Source organism: Aptenodytes patagonicus, chromosome 4 (assembly GCF_965638725.1).
Source record: "Aptenodytes patagonicus chromosome 4, bAptPat1.pri.cur, whole genome shotgun sequence".
Classification (NCBI taxonomy): Eukaryota; Metazoa; Chordata; class Aves; order Sphenisciformes; family Spheniscidae; genus Aptenodytes; species Aptenodytes patagonicus.
The window spans coordinates 47,607,501-47,630,534 of record NC_134952.1 but is presented as its reverse complement, the minus strand read 5'-3'; the positions used below and the strand labels follow the sequence as shown (position 1 = coordinate 47,630,534).

At 37.1% G+C, this 23,034-nt stretch overlaps 1 protein-coding gene across 10 annotated transcripts in view; it reads left to right on the top strand.

Moving 5' to 3' along the window:
• RAPGEF2 (Rap guanine nucleotide exchange factor 2) overlaps nucleotides 1-23,034 on the top strand; it is a 200,351-nt gene that overhangs the window by 159,799 nt on the left and 17,518 nt on the right. For all 10 annotated transcript variants that reach the window (XM_076336593.1, XM_076336588.1, XM_076336592.1 and 7 more), the window contains 12 exons: nucleotides 357-534; nucleotides 2,308-2,444; nucleotides 3,009-3,167; nucleotides 4,852-5,004; nucleotides 5,372-5,536; nucleotides 8,547-8,654; nucleotides 8,748-8,951; nucleotides 9,047-9,155; nucleotides 11,361-11,607; nucleotides 16,159-16,316; nucleotides 21,629-21,869; nucleotides 22,150-22,533. In XM_076336593.1, the coding sequence (XP_076192708.1) occupies nucleotides 357-534; nucleotides 2,308-2,444; nucleotides 3,009-3,167; nucleotides 4,852-5,004; nucleotides 5,372-5,536; nucleotides 8,547-8,654; nucleotides 8,748-8,951; nucleotides 9,047-9,155; nucleotides 11,361-11,607; nucleotides 16,159-16,316; nucleotides 21,629-21,869; nucleotides 22,150-22,533 (2,243 nt within the window). The remainder of the gene's footprint in view (nucleotides 1-356; nucleotides 535-2,307; nucleotides 2,445-3,008; nucleotides 3,168-4,851; nucleotides 5,005-5,371; nucleotides 5,537-8,546; nucleotides 8,655-8,747; nucleotides 8,952-9,046; nucleotides 9,156-11,360; nucleotides 11,608-16,158; nucleotides 16,317-21,628; nucleotides 21,870-22,149; nucleotides 22,534-23,034) is intronic.

Here is a 23,034-nt window from a genome sequence, read left to right as displayed (position 1 = left end):
ATTTTAAATATATATATATTCAGCTAATATTCCAAGAAATTGTTCCTTGAAATATAACTGCCTTCAATTCTCCCAAGACCTACTGATTAAATAATGTATGTTGAATCCTGTTTGTGTGGCTGATTGGAAACAAGTGTTAAAAGCCCTGTTTAAACAATGGTTTTGGGTTAATTAATGGTTAGTTGTTTTCAAAAGATATGTAAAGAAAAAAGCAATATAAAAGATATTGAATGAATTTGATCTGTTAGGTGATAGAATTCATTTCTGTATGTTTAACTAGAAAACTGTAGCAGTGAAGAACACATTTGAACGTGGGTTTGTTTGGTTTTTTTTAAATTGTTTATACATGAATTTAGGCTACAGAAAGTGAGGCTGGTGATATGGATCTCAGTGGGTTGCCAGAGACAGCAGTGGATTCTGAGGATGATGATGATGAAGAAGACATTGAAAGGGCATCGGATCCTTTGATGAGTAGGGATATTGTTAGAGACTGCTTGGAGAAGGACCCAATAGACAGGACAGATGATGACATTGGTAAGTATTGCGATGTAGTCAAATACTGTCAAACTTGTTCTCCTTCACCAAAAAAAAATTACTTTTTGAGTTTGAGGTTTTATTTTAATTATTGGCTTTTGTAGTTGGTAAGTTTAGTGTTTATTCTGTAAGGTGATTAATAAATGCTGTAAATTCAGCCAGTGAATGAATACAACCGAAGAAGAAGAAAACACACATGATATGGGTGAAAACTATTAGCTGCTGGCCCTTTAGATCTCAAGCTTCAACTTCTAATTGATATCAGAACAGGTTTATCAAGTAAACTGGAAAACAGCTAGAACCTTGGCAAAGTCAATATTAATGTCAACGTTGGATGCTTATCACATTAAATTTTTTAATTGTAAGTTGTGATGTTGTGTCTGTTTTTAACCACAGATACACATTTGTGTTAAACATTGGAGCTGTTAAGACCTTTACGTACATGTGCACCTAATCAAACGAATTTGCTGTGTTAATGTATAGGCTAATACATTGAAAGCAAAGCAGAACTAGAATTCAAATTCTTACAATTTCTAATCTAATCTGTTTCACTGGCTGAGTTTTAACTTTTTTCTTTTGTCAAAGTATGACTAAATGATGATTAAGGTTGATTATCAGATGATTAAGGGACTGAAGCATCTCTTATATGAGGAAGGTTTAAGAGAACTGGGACAGCTCAGCCTGGAGAAGAGAAGGCTCAGGGGGATCTCATCAATGTGTACAAATATCTGGAGCAAGGGTGTAAAGAAGACAGAGCCAGGCTCTTCTCAGTGGTGCCCAGTGACAGGACCAGAGACAATGGGCACAAACTGAAACACAGGCGGCTATGTCTCTGACCAGGAAACGCTTTTTTTATTGTGAGGGTTACCGAGCACTGCACAGGTTGCCCAGGGAGGTGGTAGAGAGGTCCCCCTTCTTGGAGATATTCAGAAGCCTTCTGGACATGGTCCTGGGCAGTTGGCTGTATGTGGTCCTGCTTGAGCAGGAGGGTTTGACCAGATGACCTCCAGAGGTCCCTTCCAGCCTCAATCATTCAGTGATTCTGAGTGAATAAAAATTTAGGAAAAAGATGGGGTCCTATTGACTACTTTCAGTAGTTTTTTTAGATGAAACTGAATGCAAAAATGTCTAGCATTTAGGGCATATAATCCCTCAGCAGGACTACTAAGAAAAATTGAGCTCTGTAGTTATGAACAATGTAAAAAGCGAAAATATGGGAGAAGTTCACAGCTGAGTACAAGTGCAGCTCTAGTGCATGCAGAAGACAGAGCAGCAGTAGTCACCTTTAAGACAGTAATCCTGTTCTCTCTGGAACTTTGTGAATGTGCCAGATGACGATCATGTACTATTTACTGTTAGGTCTAGCCTAGGAAGGGATGGCTTTACCAATGAACTTGCTCAGTTTTGTGAAATTTCTCTTCTTAATGTCCTGCTGTGTTTTATATAGGCCTATCGTAGTCTTCATGGACTTATTGCCCTGGCTGGCTGGAGTATTACAATTTCATTGGTTGTATTCAGAGCTCTCGTTACATTACAATTCTTCCATTATACTGACTTTTACTTTGCAGGGCTTCTATTGATGATATGATCAGCCAGTCTGTGTCTACAAAATACCCAGTAATTACAACAGGCCACTGTACATGATTTATTAGTATACAGAAATGATTGTGCAGCATTTTAGCTTAAGTAGCCTCGGGCATCTTGCTGAAGAACTGCCTTTGCTGTGCTTTGTTGTTTTGACATGCACGACTCAGTAGGCTTTTTCTCCTTCAGAACAACTACTGGAATTCATGCATCAATTGCCTGCTTTTGCCAACATGACAATGTCAGTGAGGAGAGAGCTCTGTGCTGTAATGGTGTTTGCAGTTGTGGAGAGAGCAGGAACTATTGTACTAAACGATGGGGAAGAGGTCAGTAGAAATTACTTTGGACTTTCCTATTATACCAGACATCCCAGATTCCACAGGCTTAGAGGTCCTCTTTCGTTGTTTAAAAATTAAAAAACAGAAGGTAACATTGATCAGGTAAATTATGCCTCTTTTTGTTTTGCATTAGTTTGAAAGCTTTTGTTTAAGCACTCGCACAACATTTCTTATACAATAAAAGCATAAGAAAATACTCTTCATAATATACAAAATGCTTCCTGCTTATTGGACCTGATTTTGGGAGTTTATTTCAGTGTTTACGTGGTGTTTTAAAACCACCTTTTTGTTTTTCTTTTTTTTTCCTTTTTTTTAACTTTTTTTTTTTACAGTCTTACATAAACTCTTAACATCATAGTTAAACATAGGATTCCCGTTTTCTTGAGCTGGAAATAGCTGCATATTTAAGGTAAACTAGCTTATAAATGTTTTTAATAAGTGCTAAAAAATAACTTTTCCTTTGGAAAAACGGTAAGGGTTGTATCTATATAGTATGATATTACAATGTTAAGTGATTCAGTCTTCATGTATCCTGCAACATTTGATTTGTAGCTGGATTCCTGGTCAGTCATTTTGAATGGCTCTGTGGAGGTGACATACCCTGATGGAAGAACAGAGATACTCTGCATGGGCAACAGTTTTGGTGTTTCCCCTACCATGGAAAAGGAATATATGAAAGGAGTGATGAGAACCAAAGTGGATGACTGCCAGGTAGTGTTTCGGACTGTAATACAGGCAAAATCACGTACATATAGGCATAATACAACCCAATAGCCAGGCACAGTTGTATTTTAAACTGAACATATGTAAAATCTCCAGCATGTAACCCTGTACAATAGTTGGGAAATATGGCTCCTGCATACCCACAGTCTGGGAAATTGAATTCTCTTCATCATTTTGGATTAAGAGGTTTGTTTACATGCTTTTTCCAGAACTTGAGGTCCAGCAGCCTGTTACATATATCTGTTGCTTCAAGCTTTCCCTTAGGATCTCAAGGTCCGTTAGCTATTACAGGCTTTCTTACTTCTACAGGCAATAGCCATTCTTCCTCACTCAAGTCAGCTACTGAATCTTAAAGTAATACAGGCTCTCTGTCCCATGGTTTGAGTAGAAAATCTAGTTTCAGCCAATCTGGCCTTTCAAGGAAAATACCTTGATGTTTGCTGTAACACAAATAGTTAGATTTAAGGAACGCTTCTTGTAGCATAAAACTACTAGCCTGATCTGGATATGCGGTTGCTATTTACTTATTCCCATCAAGAAGGTAATAGCCAAACCCTGGGTGAATTAAGCATTTTGTTTGGTCCTGATGGCTAATTAGCTTCCAGTAGATGCCATTGAAAATGGGTGTAAATGTTTGTTAATGTAGTCACCTGGTTTAGTTTGCCCATCTAACTTCCAAAAAGTGCATAAATGGTATGTTTTGCATGGATACTGTTTTGCAACAAATTCAGATTGTGGGAGTTCTGGTTCAGCTACTACTAGCTGCTGGAAATAGAAAAGGTATGTAAATGAATTATGAAGAATGCAGGAGAAAATATTATCTCTGTGAATCTCATGCCTTTGTCCTAAGTACATACATGATCATTTATCAACTTTTCAATCAGAATAAACACTATCATTTCCTTTCAGTTAAATACCCAAGTTCATGTAAGATGTGAGTATTTGCCCCACAAAAGAGACAAAGGTATAAAACTTTTAACAAGTTATAGAAGACAATTCATAGTGTATACAGTATTTTTTTCCTTAGTTGTAGTGGGTGGTCTTAATTATGTTTGCATAGTGTAGGTGCTAGGAATATTCTTCAGACGTTTATTCTTGCACTTATTCTTGGCTGAGCAGATGCCTGTAGAAAATACTTTTTCCTGATGTATGCTTTAATCCAGAAGTAATTTGTTTCTGTGTGCCCGCACTCATTTAATTGAACAAATGTTAGTTTGCTTAAAGATTGACTTTATTAATAATAGCTATAAAAAATGAAAATTTTTTACAGTAGCAGTAGGCACAAAACCCAAAAGCTGGGTTTTCCCTTCAATCTCTTAACCCTTCTAAATACCACACAAAAGCTTGCATGGGAGAAAAAATACTAGCTAGGATACTGAGCTTCATCTCCAGCAGAGGGGCAGTCAAAGCAGCTAAACAAAAATGGCTGATAATGCTAAATCATTTTGCTCTGATGAATCTTGGTCTGCTCTAACTGCAAGATTGTAATGGAAGTACTGTGCTTGTGTATTCATCTGCTTTCTACAGCTGAAATGCTGGGAAGAGAAAGTTGGCTCACTGCAGGTTGAGAAACTACTTTATCTTTTCTATTAATAGAGTACTTGCATCTTAAGTCTAAATGCTTTTCTGAAGATTTTACCTTTTAATACTGGTGCGCAATGATTCTTTCCAGTTTGTTTGTATAGCCCAGCAAGATTATTGCCGCATCCTCAATCAAGTGGAAAAGAACATGCAGAAGGTAGAAGAGGAAGGGGAGATTGTGATGGTGAAGGAGCACAGGGAACTTGATCGCACTGGAACAAGGAAAGGTCACATTGTCATCAAGGTAAAAGCAAAAGAGGGAGTGTCTTGCAAAAGTCTGTGTTCTAGAAACTTCTTAACTTGGCAAGTTAGGTCCAGGATTAGTTGAGATATATATTATAAAAATAGATATTTGAAAATAGACAGTTAATACTTCTAGTTTTTCTCTTTATAATTCTGCACATGGATAAGTAGGTGATTTCTGTAGATATTAATTACATAAATTTTTTACATTTCTTATTACAATGATTAAGCTGTTATGGTTGCTTAGCTCATCAGCCAATAGATGCCAGTATTCTTTCTAGTGTAATGCGTCTTCAGTATGTTACAAGAAAACAAATTTGCATTTATTGAAAATCTGTTTTAATAACTAAGATTAATTTTCTTTATAGGGAACAGCTGAAAGGTTAACAATGCATTTGGTGGAAGAGCACTCTGTGGTAGACCCAACATTTATAGAAGACTTCCTCTTGACGTATCGGACCTTTCTTTCCAGCCCAATGGAAGTGGGCAAGAAGTTGTTGGAGTGGTTCAATGACCCCAGCCTCAGGGATAAGGTTAAAATTCCCTGAATTACATACCTGTTACCATTTGCATTGAAATATAAGCTATTAAGAATAAAATATGTTTTAGAGAGAATGACTAAACTGAATAAGAAACAAATAGCTGGTGACATATTTTAATGGCAGAATATGTGGATAAAACTAAGAAAATATTTTTCCTTGGCTTATTGGATTTTATTTAAGTATTAATGTGCTCAGGCAAGGTAAATTAGCCATGTTTTACCTTGCTGTGTTTTTACAGCATAACTTAGTTGCTTGCAAGTATAGGGAAAGCTTTTTTCCAATAATCAGTATTTTTATTTAATAGAATTCAATAGAATTCTAGTGTCTTGAAATTTGAGCATATAAATAAGTTCTGTGTTTTCCATACATAATACTAGTTAACACAACTTGGCAACATTTTGTGATAATTTATTTTTATATAAAGAGACTAGAAAATATAGCCATTGTTAAGAATCTGTTGAGCCTTATACAGCATAAAAAAAACCCCCGAACCCAAACACAATCAAACATCCTCTTCCCTAAACAAACTGCCATGATGGAAGAATAAGGCCCTGTATATCCAGTTTTGGCACACTGTCTATTGAGGCTGTACTGTGCTTCACACTGTAATGCTTTATTTTCACTTGTATACAACTTTCTCATATGTAAAAAAGCTAGTAAAAATTTCCAGATGTTTTTTGCAAATTTGAAACCAAGGGAATTAATATCAATAAGGTTAAAGAGAAATCTGGTTTTCAACTTTTATTTAAATCTGGGTATTTCTTCTAGAAATGCTATTATATCTGTGCCTTGGAGGAAGGATCTGACATTTAGCAGAGAGGATAGGCTTTGCAGCTACTGTTGCTTAGCATAGGCTTGTTACAGCTTCAGAGCTGTAATGTTGGAGTTCATCTTTAAACTTTTTTTTCCTTGTCCTCCAATGGATAATCCCCTCAGCCTCTGTAAAAGCATGAGCCAGCACAGTTGCTGGTATCGGGTCTAAAAACAGAGCAGCTCTTTGTTCTGCCATATATTCAATAACCAACCCTTTCTGACATCCAGTAGCAAGTGACAGAAAGGCAAGAGTTGGATAACAGCTTGGGACAAGTGGAGATAAGCAAGTGGGGAGCAAGGAATCTGGAAGATTTTGGCTGTTTTGTATTAGGGGCTGATAGGCAATGAGGAGAGGGAAAGGGGTGAGTAGAACTTCCTGCGGGTGGTCAGTACTCAGTAGTAATCAGACTGGGACATCTGAGATCCAACCTCACCGATGATTTTGCCCAGCAGCAAGGTACTTGACTTTACAGCTTTAATCCTCTTTTAATACTGTTCCTGGTTCTGACACAAGTAATGGCATTCCTCTGGAAGTCACCATTCAACCCTTTCCAGCGCAGTGTTGTCTTGGGTGTACATTAGTAAGTCCCAACTTTGAAAGCAGCATTGATATTGAAGCTATCACTGCAGTGATTTAAAATATATTACGTGGTATGGCTTGCAACTTCCCAGCCAATTTTAAAAATCTGCAATTAGCCTAAATTTAACCAGACATTGTCTGGATCTTCCAATGTCATCCACATTAATGAAAAACACCACAGATGTTTAACAGAAAGGAAGTTCATCTTCAATTTCGAAGATGGAAAAATCTCAAATATGTCAGAAATGCTACCCCTAGCCTACATCCCTGTGGCTGGGAGCTGCAGCACGTAGTGCTGTGCAGTTGCCTCCTGTTAGAAATCTGAACTCTTGAGGAGTTCTGAAGTACTTGATTAGTTTGGTCATTAATTTCAGCAATTCTTCTGAATTCACTTGCTTTTCTGGAGTAAAAGGCAAACTACTTGGAAACTGTATACGAGGGTGGCAGGGTTTGGTTTTGGATGCCTGGTGTCAGACCGTTAGCATAAGAGGCTGCAGAGGTTTCGATTTTGTGCAGATGCAAAGAATGGACAGGAGTTAGCTTTAGCTGATTAAAATTTGTATGAGATTTTGTTCTTAAGCTCTAGTTTTTGAAATGTTTAGAGGTTTTCCCCTACTAACTTACTTTCCCAGCATAACCAAAGAAATGCAGCTGTATTTTTAGAGATAACTTTGAGTGGCACAACTGTTTTGGATTCAGGAGCTTTTTAAAAATAGCATGAATCAATATTAATTGAAGACATCAAAACTCTTACTGTGTCAGGACAAGTGCTGCTGATGTTCTAGGTCAAATCGGATCCTAAGATAAAATTTTACAGTGGAAGCATATAGTTTTAAAAAATGCAGCTCGCTCTTTGTGGCTTTACCTTCAAAAATATTAATTGATAGTATTGCTTTAGAGTTTTTTCCTAACAAACTGTAAAATACCAGCTAAGATCCTTCTGAACTTGATAATCATAGTTGCCTGGGGGGAGTAGGGGTGGAGAGAAAGGAGGAGTAGTAAACTGAAAGATTGACTCTAAGGAAAAGAATTACATGTATTCTCTGTTGAAACCTCTTTCCTGCTTCTCACAATAGCTCCTTTTCCCTGCCTTTCTGAACATACAATAGCTCTTTTAGACAGGTAAATGCCTAATGAAGTTAATGGTGGCTTATCTAAAGATTAGTGAGATTCAAGAACCAATATAAAGCAGTATCGGAAGCTTTATGATCATATGCTTGAAGAATTAAGCAGATTTGGAAATTTACATGAACAGGAAATTGTTGTTATAAGTCAGAAATGGATCTAACTCGTTGCTTTGTACCTGTGTGCTCTATTCCTTAATCAAATTTGATACAGCCAGTGTTAATTTTCTAACTCATAGTATTCTTTATGAAATACAACATACAATTGCCTATACAAGTGAAAGCAATTTTAATACTTAATTCGTTCTATCTTCCTGGTAAATGATTGCATGTTAGTAAAGTTAGGTTTGGGTGTATATATATAGTATTTAGGATTTCAATGGAAATTTACAGGGGCTTTAAGGAGCAGTATTTTTAAAGGACTTAGCACTAGTGCTGTTCTGGGTATTCCTGGAAAGTATTTATATTATTGATTAATTTTCAGGTTACACGGGTAGTATTGTTATGGGTGAACAATCACTTCAATGATTTTGAAGGAGATCCTGCTATGACTCGATTTCTGGAAGAATTTGAGAACAATTTGGAGAGGGAGGTAAGAGTGAGGGGGTTTTTTTCTGACAATTTGGGATGGCAGGGAGTAGCCAGGCTATTGTTATATATAACTCATTATGCTTTTCTCTTGCAGAAAATGGGTGGACATTTGAGGCTGTTAAATATTGCTTGTGCTGCTAAAGCGAAACGAAGATTGATAACCTTAACAAAGCCATCTCGAGAAGCCCCTTTGCCTTTTATCTTGCTGGGAGGGTCAGAAAAGGGATTTGGAATCTTTGTTGATAGTGTAGATTTTGGTAGCAAAGCTACAGAAGCAGGCTTGAAACGTGGAGACCAGGTATGTAATTTTAAAATGTCTTGCCCCCCCCGCCCCTTTTTTTGTTTCCTTTCTCTTTGCTAAATAAAAATGACACTACCTCTTTGTGTTTTTAGATACTGGAAGTGAATGGTCAAAACTTTGAAAACATTCAGCTGTCAAAAGCCATGGAAATCCTTAGAAATAACACTCATCTGTCTATCACTGTGAAAACCAATTTATTTGGTAAGTTTGTGTGCACTTTTTGTTGTAATTTCTGTTCTCATTTAGATGGAGTCTTTTTTAATAGTTTAAAATAGTTTTGTTTGAAACACTTGCATACTGGGGAGAATAGAAGAAGGAACCTTGCAGGTCCTAAAATACCCGAGTTCATAATTGCAGAGAAAAATTTATGAATAGGGTCTTATATGAAGTGACTTCACTCTCACAAATGCATGTTTCTGGGTTAAGAGGAACTATTATGACCATTTAGCTTGACGTTATAAAACATGTTTGTACGTGTAACATTTAGTCCTTTCTCAGGAAAGAAGCCTCTTTTGGAATTTCAGTTGATCAGTGATCTTAATCTGTTTGCTGAATTTGCTCACAGTTTTTCAGTCCATGCCTACAATGAGTGTGACAAGATTAATAAAAACTTTCTTGCCAGCTAGGTGAAAACAATCTCGCTACCCTCCAAATCTATTCTCTTCATTTCTCCCTCTAACAAGTACTAAAGCAGTCATGAAGGAGTCTTTAAGCAGTTCAGGATCTCAGCATCATAAGCAATTAATAGTTTGTGGGTTTTGTTTGATTTTTACCACTGGATACTTGGATTATTCATATACTTTAGTGATGTGTTCCCCAAGTATCTCTTTCAGGGATCAGGTTCTTCATCACAACTAAGTAGGGCAGAATATTACCACAGGATGTCACTGCACTAACTGATGATTAAATATGCTTAGGTTATCTCCAAAAGTCACTTGTCAAATCTGTTTCCTGGGGATTTTTTTTACTTTGCAGTAAGGATTCTAATATTTCAATTGTTTCTAATAATTAAGGCATTTCTTAATATATCTGTATATGCTTGTTCAGCAGTATGTGCTTGGTTCTCTATGTGTAAGTTCTGTGTAACCATCCTTCACACACTAGGTTTTTGGATCTCATGTGTTGCTTTATTAGTATGTTTAAGATTAAACCCCATTTCTTCAGAAGTTGTGTTTTTCTAAGTTTTTAATCTTGTTGCTCCACTGCAAATACTGAAATCACATCACAGTGGAGTCTCAGAACAGTTACTTTCTGTGTATTGCACGCAGTATTTCTTATCAACAAATCCCAAAAGGAGAGTTTCCTTTTTTTAACAGCATTTTCTTATCTGTACCTAACCTGTCTCTCCAGCCCCCAGCTCCTATTTGACAGTACAGTTATTGGCTCAGATTACTCTCCTCCACTTTTCTTTGTGTGTGTCATATTTGAAGCTTTTGAAGTTTCTTGGTGGTTTATTGTGTACCTCTGGAGTTAAGGATGAATATTAAGGACAAAATTAATGCATAATAGTAAAACCTAGCCCCTAATACTCATCCTTAGCTGGTTGCCCTTGTTCCCACTTTTTCTACAATTCTTTGGTTTTAATTATCAGTTTTCATTTATTATTACAAATCAACTCAGTTGATTTTTCCATTTATATATGGAGACTTCCTCTCACACTCAGAATATGTGACTTGATCTCCAGATCGGTTTTGTTTGATTTATTTAAATATATCAACATTTTTGTGAAGCTAAAAGTTGCAGTAGAAGAACTAATTCACAAATTCATCAGGTATTTCTGCCTCAGAGATGACTCTCTGCTAGGGAGCTGAGGGAGTCTGAGAGGTTTTTTGTGTATGTGGCAGATGGATGCAATAGCCCTGTCAAACATGCAAGGTGTCTCAGTAATCTCCTACTTTCTTATGTCTTCCTTATGACTTTGTTGCAGTTTTCCCTCTGATCTCTGATTTTTTTTTGATCCTATTGCTAATAATTTCTTGTCCATCCGAGAGCTTTTGTTGCAGGCTGTTTAAAACCTTCCTTCTCAGTTGTTAGTTTTCCTATCTTATGTTTGTCTAGTGTGCTCTTTTTATGCATGCTACTATTCTGCAGAAGCCTGTGTCCTTAGGTTGAAAAGTCAAAGTCCTTCTGTTGACACCATCCGTGCAAACATGTGGTCATCTAGTGTATTTCTATTCTGAGCTAGGCCAATTTACTGATTTTCTGATTCATACTACAGAAAATGAATGTCCCTTTTAAAATTTTAAATTTTTTTTAAAGTCTTATATCTAAATTCATTTAATACTTGAATTGACAGAATTTCCTAATCAGTTTTTTGTAATGATTAATATTAAACTGGTCTGGTGCACAGAGCTTTCTTTTACATTTTTGTTCTTTTTCTTTCCTCCCTTTTCCTGTCTTGTGCAGTTTTTAAAGAACTCTTAACACGGTTGTCAGAGGAAAAAAGAAATGGTGCTCCCCACCTGCCTAAAATTGGTGATATTAAAAAGGCGAGTCGTTATTCCATCCCAGACCTTGCTGTTGATGTGGAGCAGGTAATAGGATTAGAAAAAGTAAATAAGAAAAGTAAAGCCAACACAGTTGGGGGAAGAAATAAATTAAAGAAGATACTTGACAAGACTCGAATCAGTATTCTGCCTCAGAAACCGTACAAGTGAGTTTTTTTTATTTCCTCTTAAATATTTGCTTTGTGTTAAATTTTAGTAATTTCTCATGTTACTTATAATTTGTCATGATACCTTTTTTATTTATTAATGCAAACCATGTTTATATCTGAAAAAATATACTAGAAGATACTAGTGTGAATATTTGAATGATCATGGACTACTAACAATGCAGCTCCTGATATCAATATGGATGTATTTTACTTCTTATAGATAAAGTGATGGCACAAATACTTTTTCATGTCATTTACTGTTTTCTTTTAAGAGGACTGTTAACTGGAAGCATCCCAGGCAATTAATTTCAGAACAACTCTGCAAGCAGGTTTGCTTGCAAGTGGTTGATACGAGCAATGATTTCAATTTATCCACATTCCAGTGGTGTATAAGAATTTCTGCATACTGCTGTAAGGGAGACTGAGGTTAAAATTTTAACTTGGGTTCTTTGGTAGAATTGAGTATTTTTTTAATGAAAGCTAAATGGTATCTTATATCTTTTATTCTATGAACACATTTTAGAAATAGAGTTCTGATAAGGATTATTGGAAACAATAGAAGAATGAGTTTTATAGACTTTATGGGAATCTGGTTCTTGGCCAAGACAGATGGCATCAGTGGGAAAAATGAATTGTAGAGGGTAGTTGATGTGTAATCAGTGTTTTCTCTTGCATTTTTCTTTTCTGTGTCCCATTGAGGAAGAACTCATTTCTATGTAAATTCATGAAAAAGACACTTGTGCTGAAAATCTAGGATTTTTTCCTGCTATAACTTAAAAAAAGTTTGTTTAATGTTAGTTATTTCCTACTAAATGAATACTGTTCTGAAACATTATAAATAGAATGTTAGTAATGTAAAGGTTAAATGAATACAAATTATTATATCCAAATAATGGCTATTTCTTAAATTGATGCAGATACATTTCAGTAGAGGGGAAAATCTGTAAATCCTCTTTTTATGTTGTTTTCTTTAGAATGTTTTCTTTTATTTCACCGGTCTTGTACGTTTGTTCCTCTGAGCCATGCATACTGTTAGGCGTGATTTTTTGCATAGTTCACCATTGTTTGCAGCTTTTGCATAAAATTTTCTTGTTGGTTTTCTTCTTTTTCTTTGATTCCTTTCATTTTTGCACTTTTTCTGTGCAGGGACCTCTTTGGGTAAGACTCAGAAAAACAGTACACTTGACCTATTTTCTTTTCCTTTTTGCTAGCTTTACTTCGTGTGTTATATATAGCCATTTGTCTGCAAAGCCTGCTGACGTTCAGTTGTTTGTGTCTGCATGGTTTCTGCACAGAGATGTGTAGCTGTAGACTTTCCTGTTCGTGTTTTTCCCCTATTGTGTAGAAACTCCTATCTTGTTCTTCCTAATAATTAATGGTATTGCATATATTAAGGGACTTTACCTATTCTCATGTGGTTTTAAATACCAAAAATCAAGAGGGATGAAAAAGCTGATTTACTCATTAATTAAAGTAGGTATTTAAAGACTTCATGAGTCAGCTAGCTTATGGGGTGAAACTGTCCACCTTTTTTTGAACGTGAATACTGAAGAGATCTCCAGTGCCTCCAGAACATATCCAGATAAAACTATCTTTAAACTAGAATGAGGTCACTCTTAGAGGGAGCTTGTCTGCTTCGTGAGACCTTAAATCAGTATCAAAGACAAATTAGTTTGAGCAGGAGATAATGCCTTCCTTCAGTCTTGCTTTTTAGTCCAATAACGTCAAGTAACTTCCCGAACTGAGCAAACAGTACCATTTCCTCTGCATCTACTGGGAAATCTCCTTCTCTGCCAGCTATGAGGCATCTCTTGAAGTGTGCTTCTGGCTACAGCCTCCACTCAAGCTCTTTTCTTTCTTTATTCTTCTAATCCAGAATGGTTTTGTGGTCTGTAGGCTCAGTTGCTCCAAATAAGGATTAAACACAACCCCCACCTCCATCTCTAGCAAAGTTCTGCCTGGTCCACAGTGCAGCATCCCCGACAAAGAAGCAGCCCCCCTCTCTCCTCTCTTTTTGCAGCCCTGAGGTGGGATGAAAAGTATACTGTATTTTGAAGGAAGAAGCATTCAGACAGCTCTGCCATTCCATTATCCCTTCTACCCTGTTTGTCATTCAGCAGGAAAGTTATTTCTTAGTTAATGCTATCCCCCTGCATGTCAAATGCATACAGAAAGCAATAGAAATGCCTTTCCTTTAAAACCAAAATTTCCTTTCACCGCCATAATAAAATATTTTACCTAACAGCAGGGGCAGTTGATCTTCATGGGACCTGGGGTTTTCTAGTGTTGCTATTTGTATCTGAAATTTCTGGGGTTCATTTCTTGTCTGAATAAGTTAGAACTCGCTCAGATTCCGAGTTGAAGTTTTAAAAGTAGAGTAAACAGTGTAAGGTAAATACTTTCCAATTTAGTATATGAATACTTAGAATCAAGAAGAATTTTAGAAACATTACTTTTATTTTTTTTAAAACGTAACACTTGTCAGTTGATCCACTTTACTGAAGCTGCTTCGGTCATGACGCACAGGATAGGTATAAGATTATATAAAACTGACAAACTGCAAAAGGAATACATAATGCAAGTGAAACTATTAATGTAAGGGGGAGGGTCACCTTGTCTTCGTTTGATTTGAATTTAGAGAAAATACTGGTGTTGGCACATTTATGAAATAAACCATATAGCTGTTTAGAACCACCAGAAAGCATTTTGAGGTTCGGGGGCTTTCGGGTTTTTGTTTACTTGGGGTTTTTTTTGTGTGTGTGTGTGTGGAGTGGTTCCTATTTGAAAGACAAGACATCAATTGCTAGGAATGCTTTTAGTTGTAGTGAAAGACTTACTTGCTAAGCCTGAGTTGATCGTCACTGCCTGTCACAATATTTTGTGCTTTATGTGGAAGTACAAAAATACTGATGTTCAGATTAAGCTTAACTTCCAATTAAGAGAGAAACCCAGAACCTTTTTTTTCAGTGGACTTCAGTGTTTCTGTCACTCTCATGGCTTGGGGTTTACGCTTTGTAAAGTATTTTGGTAATACAGAGTTACCTTGTTTTTTAAAAACAAAACAAGAAAACCCAAACACATCATACAGAGATACCCCTCCAACCTTTTTCGAGTTGCATTGCCTTCTGAAAAGGAGTTGCTGTGTGCATGTAATTAAAATTGTGTCTTAAATGCCCAGAGATACTGTCCTAGCTTCCCAGAGTACCGTTCAATTCATAGCACTTAAAGAAGTGGTACAAGAGTGTACTGGGTAAAGTAATTCATTGGTAAGCACAAAAGGATGCTTGTGCTGTGACAGCTCAACACGGATAATTATCAGGCCCTTAATTACTTCTGTTTAGGTTTTCTGAGGATGGATAGAACACCAGACAAAAGCTTAAGTGCCCAAAATTAGGGTAGAAATGGTCATTTGTGTTGCATCATTTAATTTAGTAGCTTGACTTTTTAGAGCTGCAGCAGTTTGCAATGAAATCTAAGTTCTGGTTTATGCTTTATTTAGATGTGTAGATACAGATTTAGATGTGCTTGGCTTTTAAAAAGGCTTTGTCTATAGTAGCTAAATTTTTAATTATTTTCTTTTTGTATAATGGCTGCTATTCAACATTTTACACCCTCAAAGTGTTATTATCATTTTATTAATGATTTGCACGTATATATTTATAGAAAAGTTCGATGGCTAGCTCCAACTGTCCTGTAGCAGTTGTTCTGCTTCACTTGCTGATTATGAACTCAAAAGCAATATGCAAATAGTACCTACTATAATATGATGATAGCTCTGTCTCTGATCCATCTAGCACTACTGACCTCCTTTGGGACCCTGCCTTTCACAATTTAATAGACAAAATCCTTCACCTTTATCACAGAGTGCTTCATTTATAGCTGTCAGGCACTTTGGAGGGGATACTGATAGCACCCAAGTACAGATGCTTACCTTAGCCTTCCAAGTTAGCTGGCGTCACTTTGGTCACATTCAGTGAAGAGAAACTCAGAGAAGATGGTACAGGGTTAGGAAAATGGATGATCTCAATGATCCTCTCTTATCTGTCTGTTGAAAGATCTTAGATTGCGTGGCTACAATATGTCCCGAAGCACAGTTGCAAATCCTATCTGTGATGGGGTGAAAGATCTGTGAAATTCAGGTCTTATGAAACAGCACTGAGGGGACAGCAGTATTAGGCAAAGTTTGGGTGATGGGGTGGTGCAAGAATGATCAGGTGTGTACCACCTTTTGAATAAAGATCTTGGCCACTGTGAGACATCTTCAGAAAATAACGAGTCTAGCAGCTCCTCAGAGCTTAGTGGTGAACATGAGGATCTTCTGGCAGTGTGAGCAGGCAGATCTAATCACTTGGAGTGGACATTTGGGTGCTGTTGACAAAGCTAGACAGCAAGCGCTGTTGTCTGGAGAATTTTAGCTTCTAAATAGTGATTACTGTACTAACAATTGAAAGTGTGAAAATGTAGTGACATAGACATCCCTGCATCTCTCTAGTATAGCCCAAGCTCTGAATGTCTGTAAGTCCTGATTTTATTTCTTTCTGGATGCAGTGACATTGGAATTGGCCAGTCTCAGGATGACAGCATTGTGGGACTGAGGCAAACAAAGCACATTCCTCCTGCTTTACCTGTCAGCGGAACCCTGTCATCCAGTAATCCTGATCTACTGCAGTCTCATCACCGCATCTTAGACTTCAATACTACTCCAGGTAAGGATCCTTTTTTGTTGTTGTTCTTGACCTTATAATTTCCTTTCATTGATCTCTCTTTTTTTTTTTTTTCCCCTGGACTTCCAGAGTCTGAAGATGCATGTGAGTTTTTATTAACTGTGTGCTGTCACCCACAGATTAGCCACATATTAATGCATTAGGATTTATTACATTTGCTCCAATATACTTTACCCGAATGTATTAGATGTATATTTTTTAAGTATCTTGTATACAGAGTGCCTCTTACTGATCGAATACTCTTGGCCTGTGAAAACTTATTTTGCTTGGTATTTTGTAATTTGCCCTGATAGATCAGTCTTTACAAGACTGCGGTATTTTCAAATAGCACAGTAGATCATTAGCTTACGGTAAAGCAAAAGGGCATTGGACTGGGGCACAGGACACGTGTTTCAGTCTTTTTCTGAACAGACTTATATAATCTTGTACTACATCTGTAAGGGACAGAGTTTCAAAATTCCCTGTTAGTCACCTTGCCCTACAGCTGTATGCTGAATTCTTTGTGTATAAAGTGAATTAAAATCCCATTCTGAAATAGATAAAAAATGAACACATTTAGCAGAGAGGAACAAAGCATGGGGGTGGGTGAGGGAGAAAAAGGGGGAGAATATGAGAAAGTTGAGACCCTTATCTTATGAGAAGGGTTTAGCCAGAGCTTCTGACAGGGTTGGGATTTGGGCTTTTCTCTGGCTGCAGGAAGGTTCTTAGCGGGAAACCTTCTCTGAGTTAAGTATCCAAATCTTTGCTATTAAAACATAGCTGCTGGAGGGGAGGATAAGGTGATGGTACCTGTGCAGACACTTGGTTATTTTAGTCTAATCTTTAGAGTATTTCTCAAAACTGAAAAATTCGGTGCCCTCCTAAGCCTGAGGGATTTGAAACCTTACCTAAAGGGATGGTGCTTAAACATCAGCCTACATACTGGCCAAGTTGGTGCAATCATCGCACTCGAAGCTGTGATACTGAGCATCACTTAGAATCGTAGAATCATAGAATCATTGAGGTTGGAAAAGACCTCTAAGATCATCGAGTCCAACCGTCAACCCAACACCACCATGTCCACTAAACTATGTCCCTAAGTGCCTCATCTACTCATCTTTTAAATACTTCCAGGGATGGGGACTCCACCACTTCCCTGGGCAGCCTGTTCCAATGTTTCACCACTCTTTCAGTAAAGAAATTTTTCCTTACATCCAATCTAAACCTCCCCTGCCGCAACTTGAGGCCATTTCCTCTCGTCCTATCGCTAGTTACTTGGGAGAAGAGACCAACACCCACCTCGCTACAACCTCCTTTCAGGTAGTTGTAGAGCGCGATGAGGTCTCCCCTCAGCCTCCTTTTCTCCAGGCTAAACAACCCCGCTTCCCTCAGCCGCTCCTCATAAGGCTTGTTCTCCAGACCCCTCACCAGCCTCGTTGCCCTTCTCTGGACACGCTCCAGCACCTCAACGTCCTTCTTGTAGTGAGGGGCCCAAAACTGAACACAGTATTCGAGGTGCGGCCTCACCAGGGCCGAGTCCAGGGGCACAATCACATCCCTACTCCTGCTGGCCACACTATTTCTGATACAGGCCAGGATGCCGTTGGCCTTCTTGGCTGCCTGGGCACACTGCCGGCTCATGTTCAGCCGGCTGTCGACCAGCACCCCCAGGTCCTTTTCCGACAGGCAGCTTTCCAGCCACTCTTCCCCAAGCTTCATCTCAGGTTTTTTAGGGCTAGAGAAGACTACAAGAAGGTGGTGTGATTTTTGTCCCAGTATCTAAGATTGCTCCTGAGAGAGTGAAAAGATGGGTATTTCTTTGTATCTAATGACTATTGTCCAACACTTTGAAGATATTCTTTATCAATAGGAGCCTAACTTTTCATCAGCTCTTTATCTATAAATGGGTAAAGATTCCATTCTCCAGCTTGCCATTTACCTAGACCAGACGGTTCTGGGTAATTAATGTGCCCCTAATGTCAAGCAAAGCAACTGGCTAACTTCCAGAGCTGTGGGCATCGCTGTCTCACACAGCTCAAACAAACTCCATTAATTGAGAAGGAAAGCCATTATGGGTCTGAAGATCCTTCAATCACAGATGGAGTTCGCAGAAGTTTAATAAATGAATAATGTTCTATTGTTTGCCTTTTGCTTTGAGGAAAAGAGATAAATAATGATGTAATGCCATTGCTTCAGTGTTATAGCAGCTTTTCCATTATCTTTATAGAAAATGTATTAAGTAATTAGTGCTTTCTCATTTTAAAAAAAAAAGCTTTTTTTTTTTCCTTTGCTTAAAATTTGCCCAAATGTCCACATACTCAATATTTTTAAAGTAATTTGCAGGTATAATTTTTCCCTGTGTGGGAAGGAGGGGAGAGGGGGACTGAAATAAAAAATATATACCTTCAGGGCTTTAGAGATGGTTGCAGTGTAGATAGAAGAGTTGAATTATACCTCTATATACTTTAAGACTTGGAAAAAAATAAAGCCTGCAATTTTAATTTCTTTTATTACCTTGGACTAAATTAAAGATGGAGATGGAGGCAGCTTGCAAGAAATTGAATGCACTGGAGAAGAAAGAGAAAAGTGGTAGAACAGCCATCCTTTGAGGCTTTGGGGGATATCCCTCAGGATAGAAAACAAAACAACTTGCTGTTTTGGAAGGGTAGTCTTTGAGGAGAAAATGAAAACAGCTTGAAATTTGCAAGGAGTCATTTTGATTTCTCTTCTGATTTGCTCAAGCTTTTTCAAATATACTTTTTAAGGTTTATTTTTAAATGTTCAAATAGTCAATAGCACTTTGATTTCTCTTCTCTTGTGCTGTCTTTGCTATTTGATTGGAAGTCAAAATAATATAGTAATGATGAGCTGCCAGTCACTGGTACTTCCCCACCCCCCCAAGCTTTCTAAGGGACTAGATTCCTATCATATAGCATTGCATTCTTCAGCCTGCCACTCCAGTTTCCTTTTTTGAAAAGGAGTGAAGGGGGGTGATTACAGTTCTCTTCAAGTGCTGTTTTATTTAAAAATTATTGTGCTGAATTACTTGCTACCATTGCTATAGCTGTAATCATTTCAACTGCTGGCAGACTTCTCTGTATTCTGTGTAGTGCTTTTGCTCCCAGCTCTTGTAGGTACGCAGACAGAGAAATTAGATGGTAAAATACAGTACAAGGATGATACTTTTCTATTTGCTGTTCTCTGCATTTCTTCATATTGACTTCAGTGATCCAGCAGAGACGGTTATTTTCTCCTTGCAAGAAACACTTGTTTCTTGGGAGCGTTAAGCGAGTTCCCACCTTGGTATTGTTTACAGTAGCTTCCCATCTTCATAGCATTTCTTTGACTGGCAAGTATTTCTGTAACAGCAAGAGGCAACAAGTTCTAGAGAGCGGTCTGGTTTTTAATAATGTCTCTGAAAGGCTGTGTCTTTGGCATCTGCCTTCCTCAAGATGTCAAAAAATGTAGAGATTATTTCAGGCACTTCTCTGTATCCCTCCTCAACTAATTGCTGAAGGAAGGTGGGTCAATATAGAGTTGGTGATAAAAGGCAAAATTGGCTTGCCTAGTTATAAGGTATTTGTACATTTGACTCAAGTACTTAGGGCTAAAAACTGGCCTGTACTGATACCCGTTATGTGTAACTGATGATGTAATCACTCAGTTCTAATGTGTTTCAGTATTAGTGCTTCTCAAGCTGCAAAAATATTACTGTAAGCTTAACAGTTATGGGCTTAGTTGCATGAAATTTGTAAACTAATATATTTAAGCCTAAACAGCCTTTGTGGTATGTAAATCAACTCATGTCAGAGAGATTTATCTTAATGCTTTCCAAATGATTATTTTGGAGACGTGCAGCAGCAGTGGGAAGACGTTAATTTTTGTTCTTTTGTCACAAGATTTCTGTTGCTTGAATACATCTTTCTGTAGTTGCTTGAATACATGTTATGCACATTCAGGTCTTGTCAAAAAAGATTGTGGTTCTATCAAAGTGAATGTTTTTGTGGCAGCTGTTTTTCAGTATTTTTTCTAATAATGATCATTTTTAGCTGTCGATTCAGAAGGCTCTATATTATTATCTATTTTCTTGTTCGCATGACCTTTATGATCTAAAAGAAAATAATTTTTTTTAAAAAACATATTCATTAAAGAAAGAATAATGACCAGATGTCATGCCACACAAAACTAGAAAAGGTTATTTGTAACAGAGGGAAGAAATTAAATTAGTTGAAAGTACTTGTCAGTTAAAAATACCTTACGTTAAAAATCCAGTGGTGGATAGCTGTACCATTTTAACTTTTTTTTTAAATAATACAATTATAATAATCAAACTTCAGTTGATAAATGGGTCTAGATTTCAATACGTTAATAGAAATATATGGATTCGGTATTTCCATATAGCTTATGGAAATACAAAATCCAATATTTGGAGTTAGGCTCGTCATTTTCCAGATTTCCTAAAAACAGCCGCCTGGTAGGTGTTCACTTTAAGTTTTTCTGTCATCAGTCACTTGAAACAATAATATAGTTAGAACTTGAATATTTGTAAAGTGTTTCTTCTATCTCTAGCTGCTGTAGTTCTTAATCACTAAAACATTGGCACAGAGAAATAAAGAGCGAGTTTTCAGTCTGTTACTTACACATTTATTAATATGATTTAAATGTATCAAGGATACAGTATTTTTGATAATTAAGTACTCGGATGCATTAATACTGCTGCAGTTTATTTGTGTAGACATGCATGCTGGCCATTTTACATGCATCTTCCTAGCCACTTACACAAAGGGAAGCCATGTACATATATGGCACTATGGTTAGTCTTAGGTAAATGAGTCTATTTTCTTAAAAACATCCTTTGGAAGATTGACACTCCTATCACCTAATTTGCTTAAACTTCTTATATGTCAGTGTATAGAGTAGTGTTGTTGAGCGTCCTTGATTTTTCTCAGACTTAAATGGAATATACCAGGACTCAACACCTGTGAAAATCAGACTGCTAATTAGTTTGTCTGTCCGAACTTTGGAAATGTTAACATATTTTTGTGACTTGCCCCATCGATAGCCTAACTAACTTCTTTTCCTGGTTGTTAATAGAACTAGTCTTTCATTAAAAAAAAACAACCACCAACCAACAAAAAAAAAACAAACCCAAAACCAGCTGTTTTATAAGAAGGAGAGGGGTGAAACAATGATACTGAAGTAAAAACTGATAGCACTAGTAATTAGACTCAATGTAACTGATATTGTTGCTTGTTCTTATACCTTTTTTTTTTGCTTTACTAAATTGCATACCTTGGATGTAATATTTTTTTCAGACTTACCAGATCAAGTTCTGAGGGTTTTCAAGGCAGATCAGCAAAGTCGCTACATCATGATCAGTAAGGACACAACAGCAAAAGAAGTGGTCATCCAGGCTATCAGGGAATTTGCTCTCACTGCAACCCCTGATGCATATTCGCTATGTGAAGTCTCTGTCACACCTGAGGGTGTAATCAAGCAAAGGAGGCTTCCTGATCAGTTATCCAAGCTTGCTGACAGGATACAGCTGAGTGGCAGGTGAGATTGGAGACTGTGAGCTAAAGCTGTCGATGCCAGTTTATTAAGTCAAAATCCTGTTAATAGGAGCATTATTTAGTTATTAATCTTCTGTTTCTTTAGAAGAAATCGCTCCTCATGCAACTTCTAATTAATATCTAGGCCCGGTGAAATTCAATTTATTCTACGATTCCAACTGGATCATTACTGTAACTTTCACTAGTATTTGAGTATATTGTGTCTTTGAGTACATATTGAGTATTTGAGTATATAGTGTCTTTTTGAATTTTGTTTTTTACAGGTATTACCTGAAGAACAACATGGAAACAGAAACTCTTTGTTCAGATGAAGATGCTCAAGAGTTACTAAGGGAAAGTCAAATTTCCCTACTACAGCTCAGTACTGTTGAGGTGGCTACCCAACTCTCCATGAGAAACTTTGAGCTATTCCGTAATATTGAACCCACGGAATACATAGATGACTTGTTTAAACTCAAATCAAAAACAGGTTGCACTAATCTAAAAAAGTTTGAAGAGGTGATAAATCAAGAAACATTCTGGGTGGCTTCTGAGATTCTAAGAGAAACCAACCAGCTGAAAAGGATGAAGATCATTAAGCATTTCATTAAGATAGCGCTACACTGCAGAGAATGCAAGAACTTCAACTCAATGTTTGCCATCATTAGGTACTGCCCCTTGATAATTTTACTTCTAAGAAAAAGCAAAGTCTTACTTATGTCAGTCTAAAAAAAAATGTATTTAACAGAGTAAACCAATTAATACTGCTAACATCAACACTTGGCAATCCAGTAGGGAGGGCATTTTCCAGTAATCTGAACTTGACTTCGAAATGTTTGCTGAAATGTTATTTGGAATGCTACTATTTTGTACTTATTGCTCAAGACAGTGAGGCAAGAGTCATTGGTGAACATGACGTTAGAGAAACTACTGCACTTATTTAAAAACAAAGACCAAAAGAAACAGCAGTTATATGAAGAAAAATTATAACATTGTCAAAAATGAATGGGTTAATTTCCAAAAGGGAGCTCATCTTTTTATACGTAGTTCCCAGTATCTTGAATTGATTGAGCCATGATATGTTGCCTTTAGTTTTCTTTGTATCAGCAGTTTCTTGGATGGAACTCTGATAATAGTCAATAGCAGATGACAATGCCATATAATAAGCT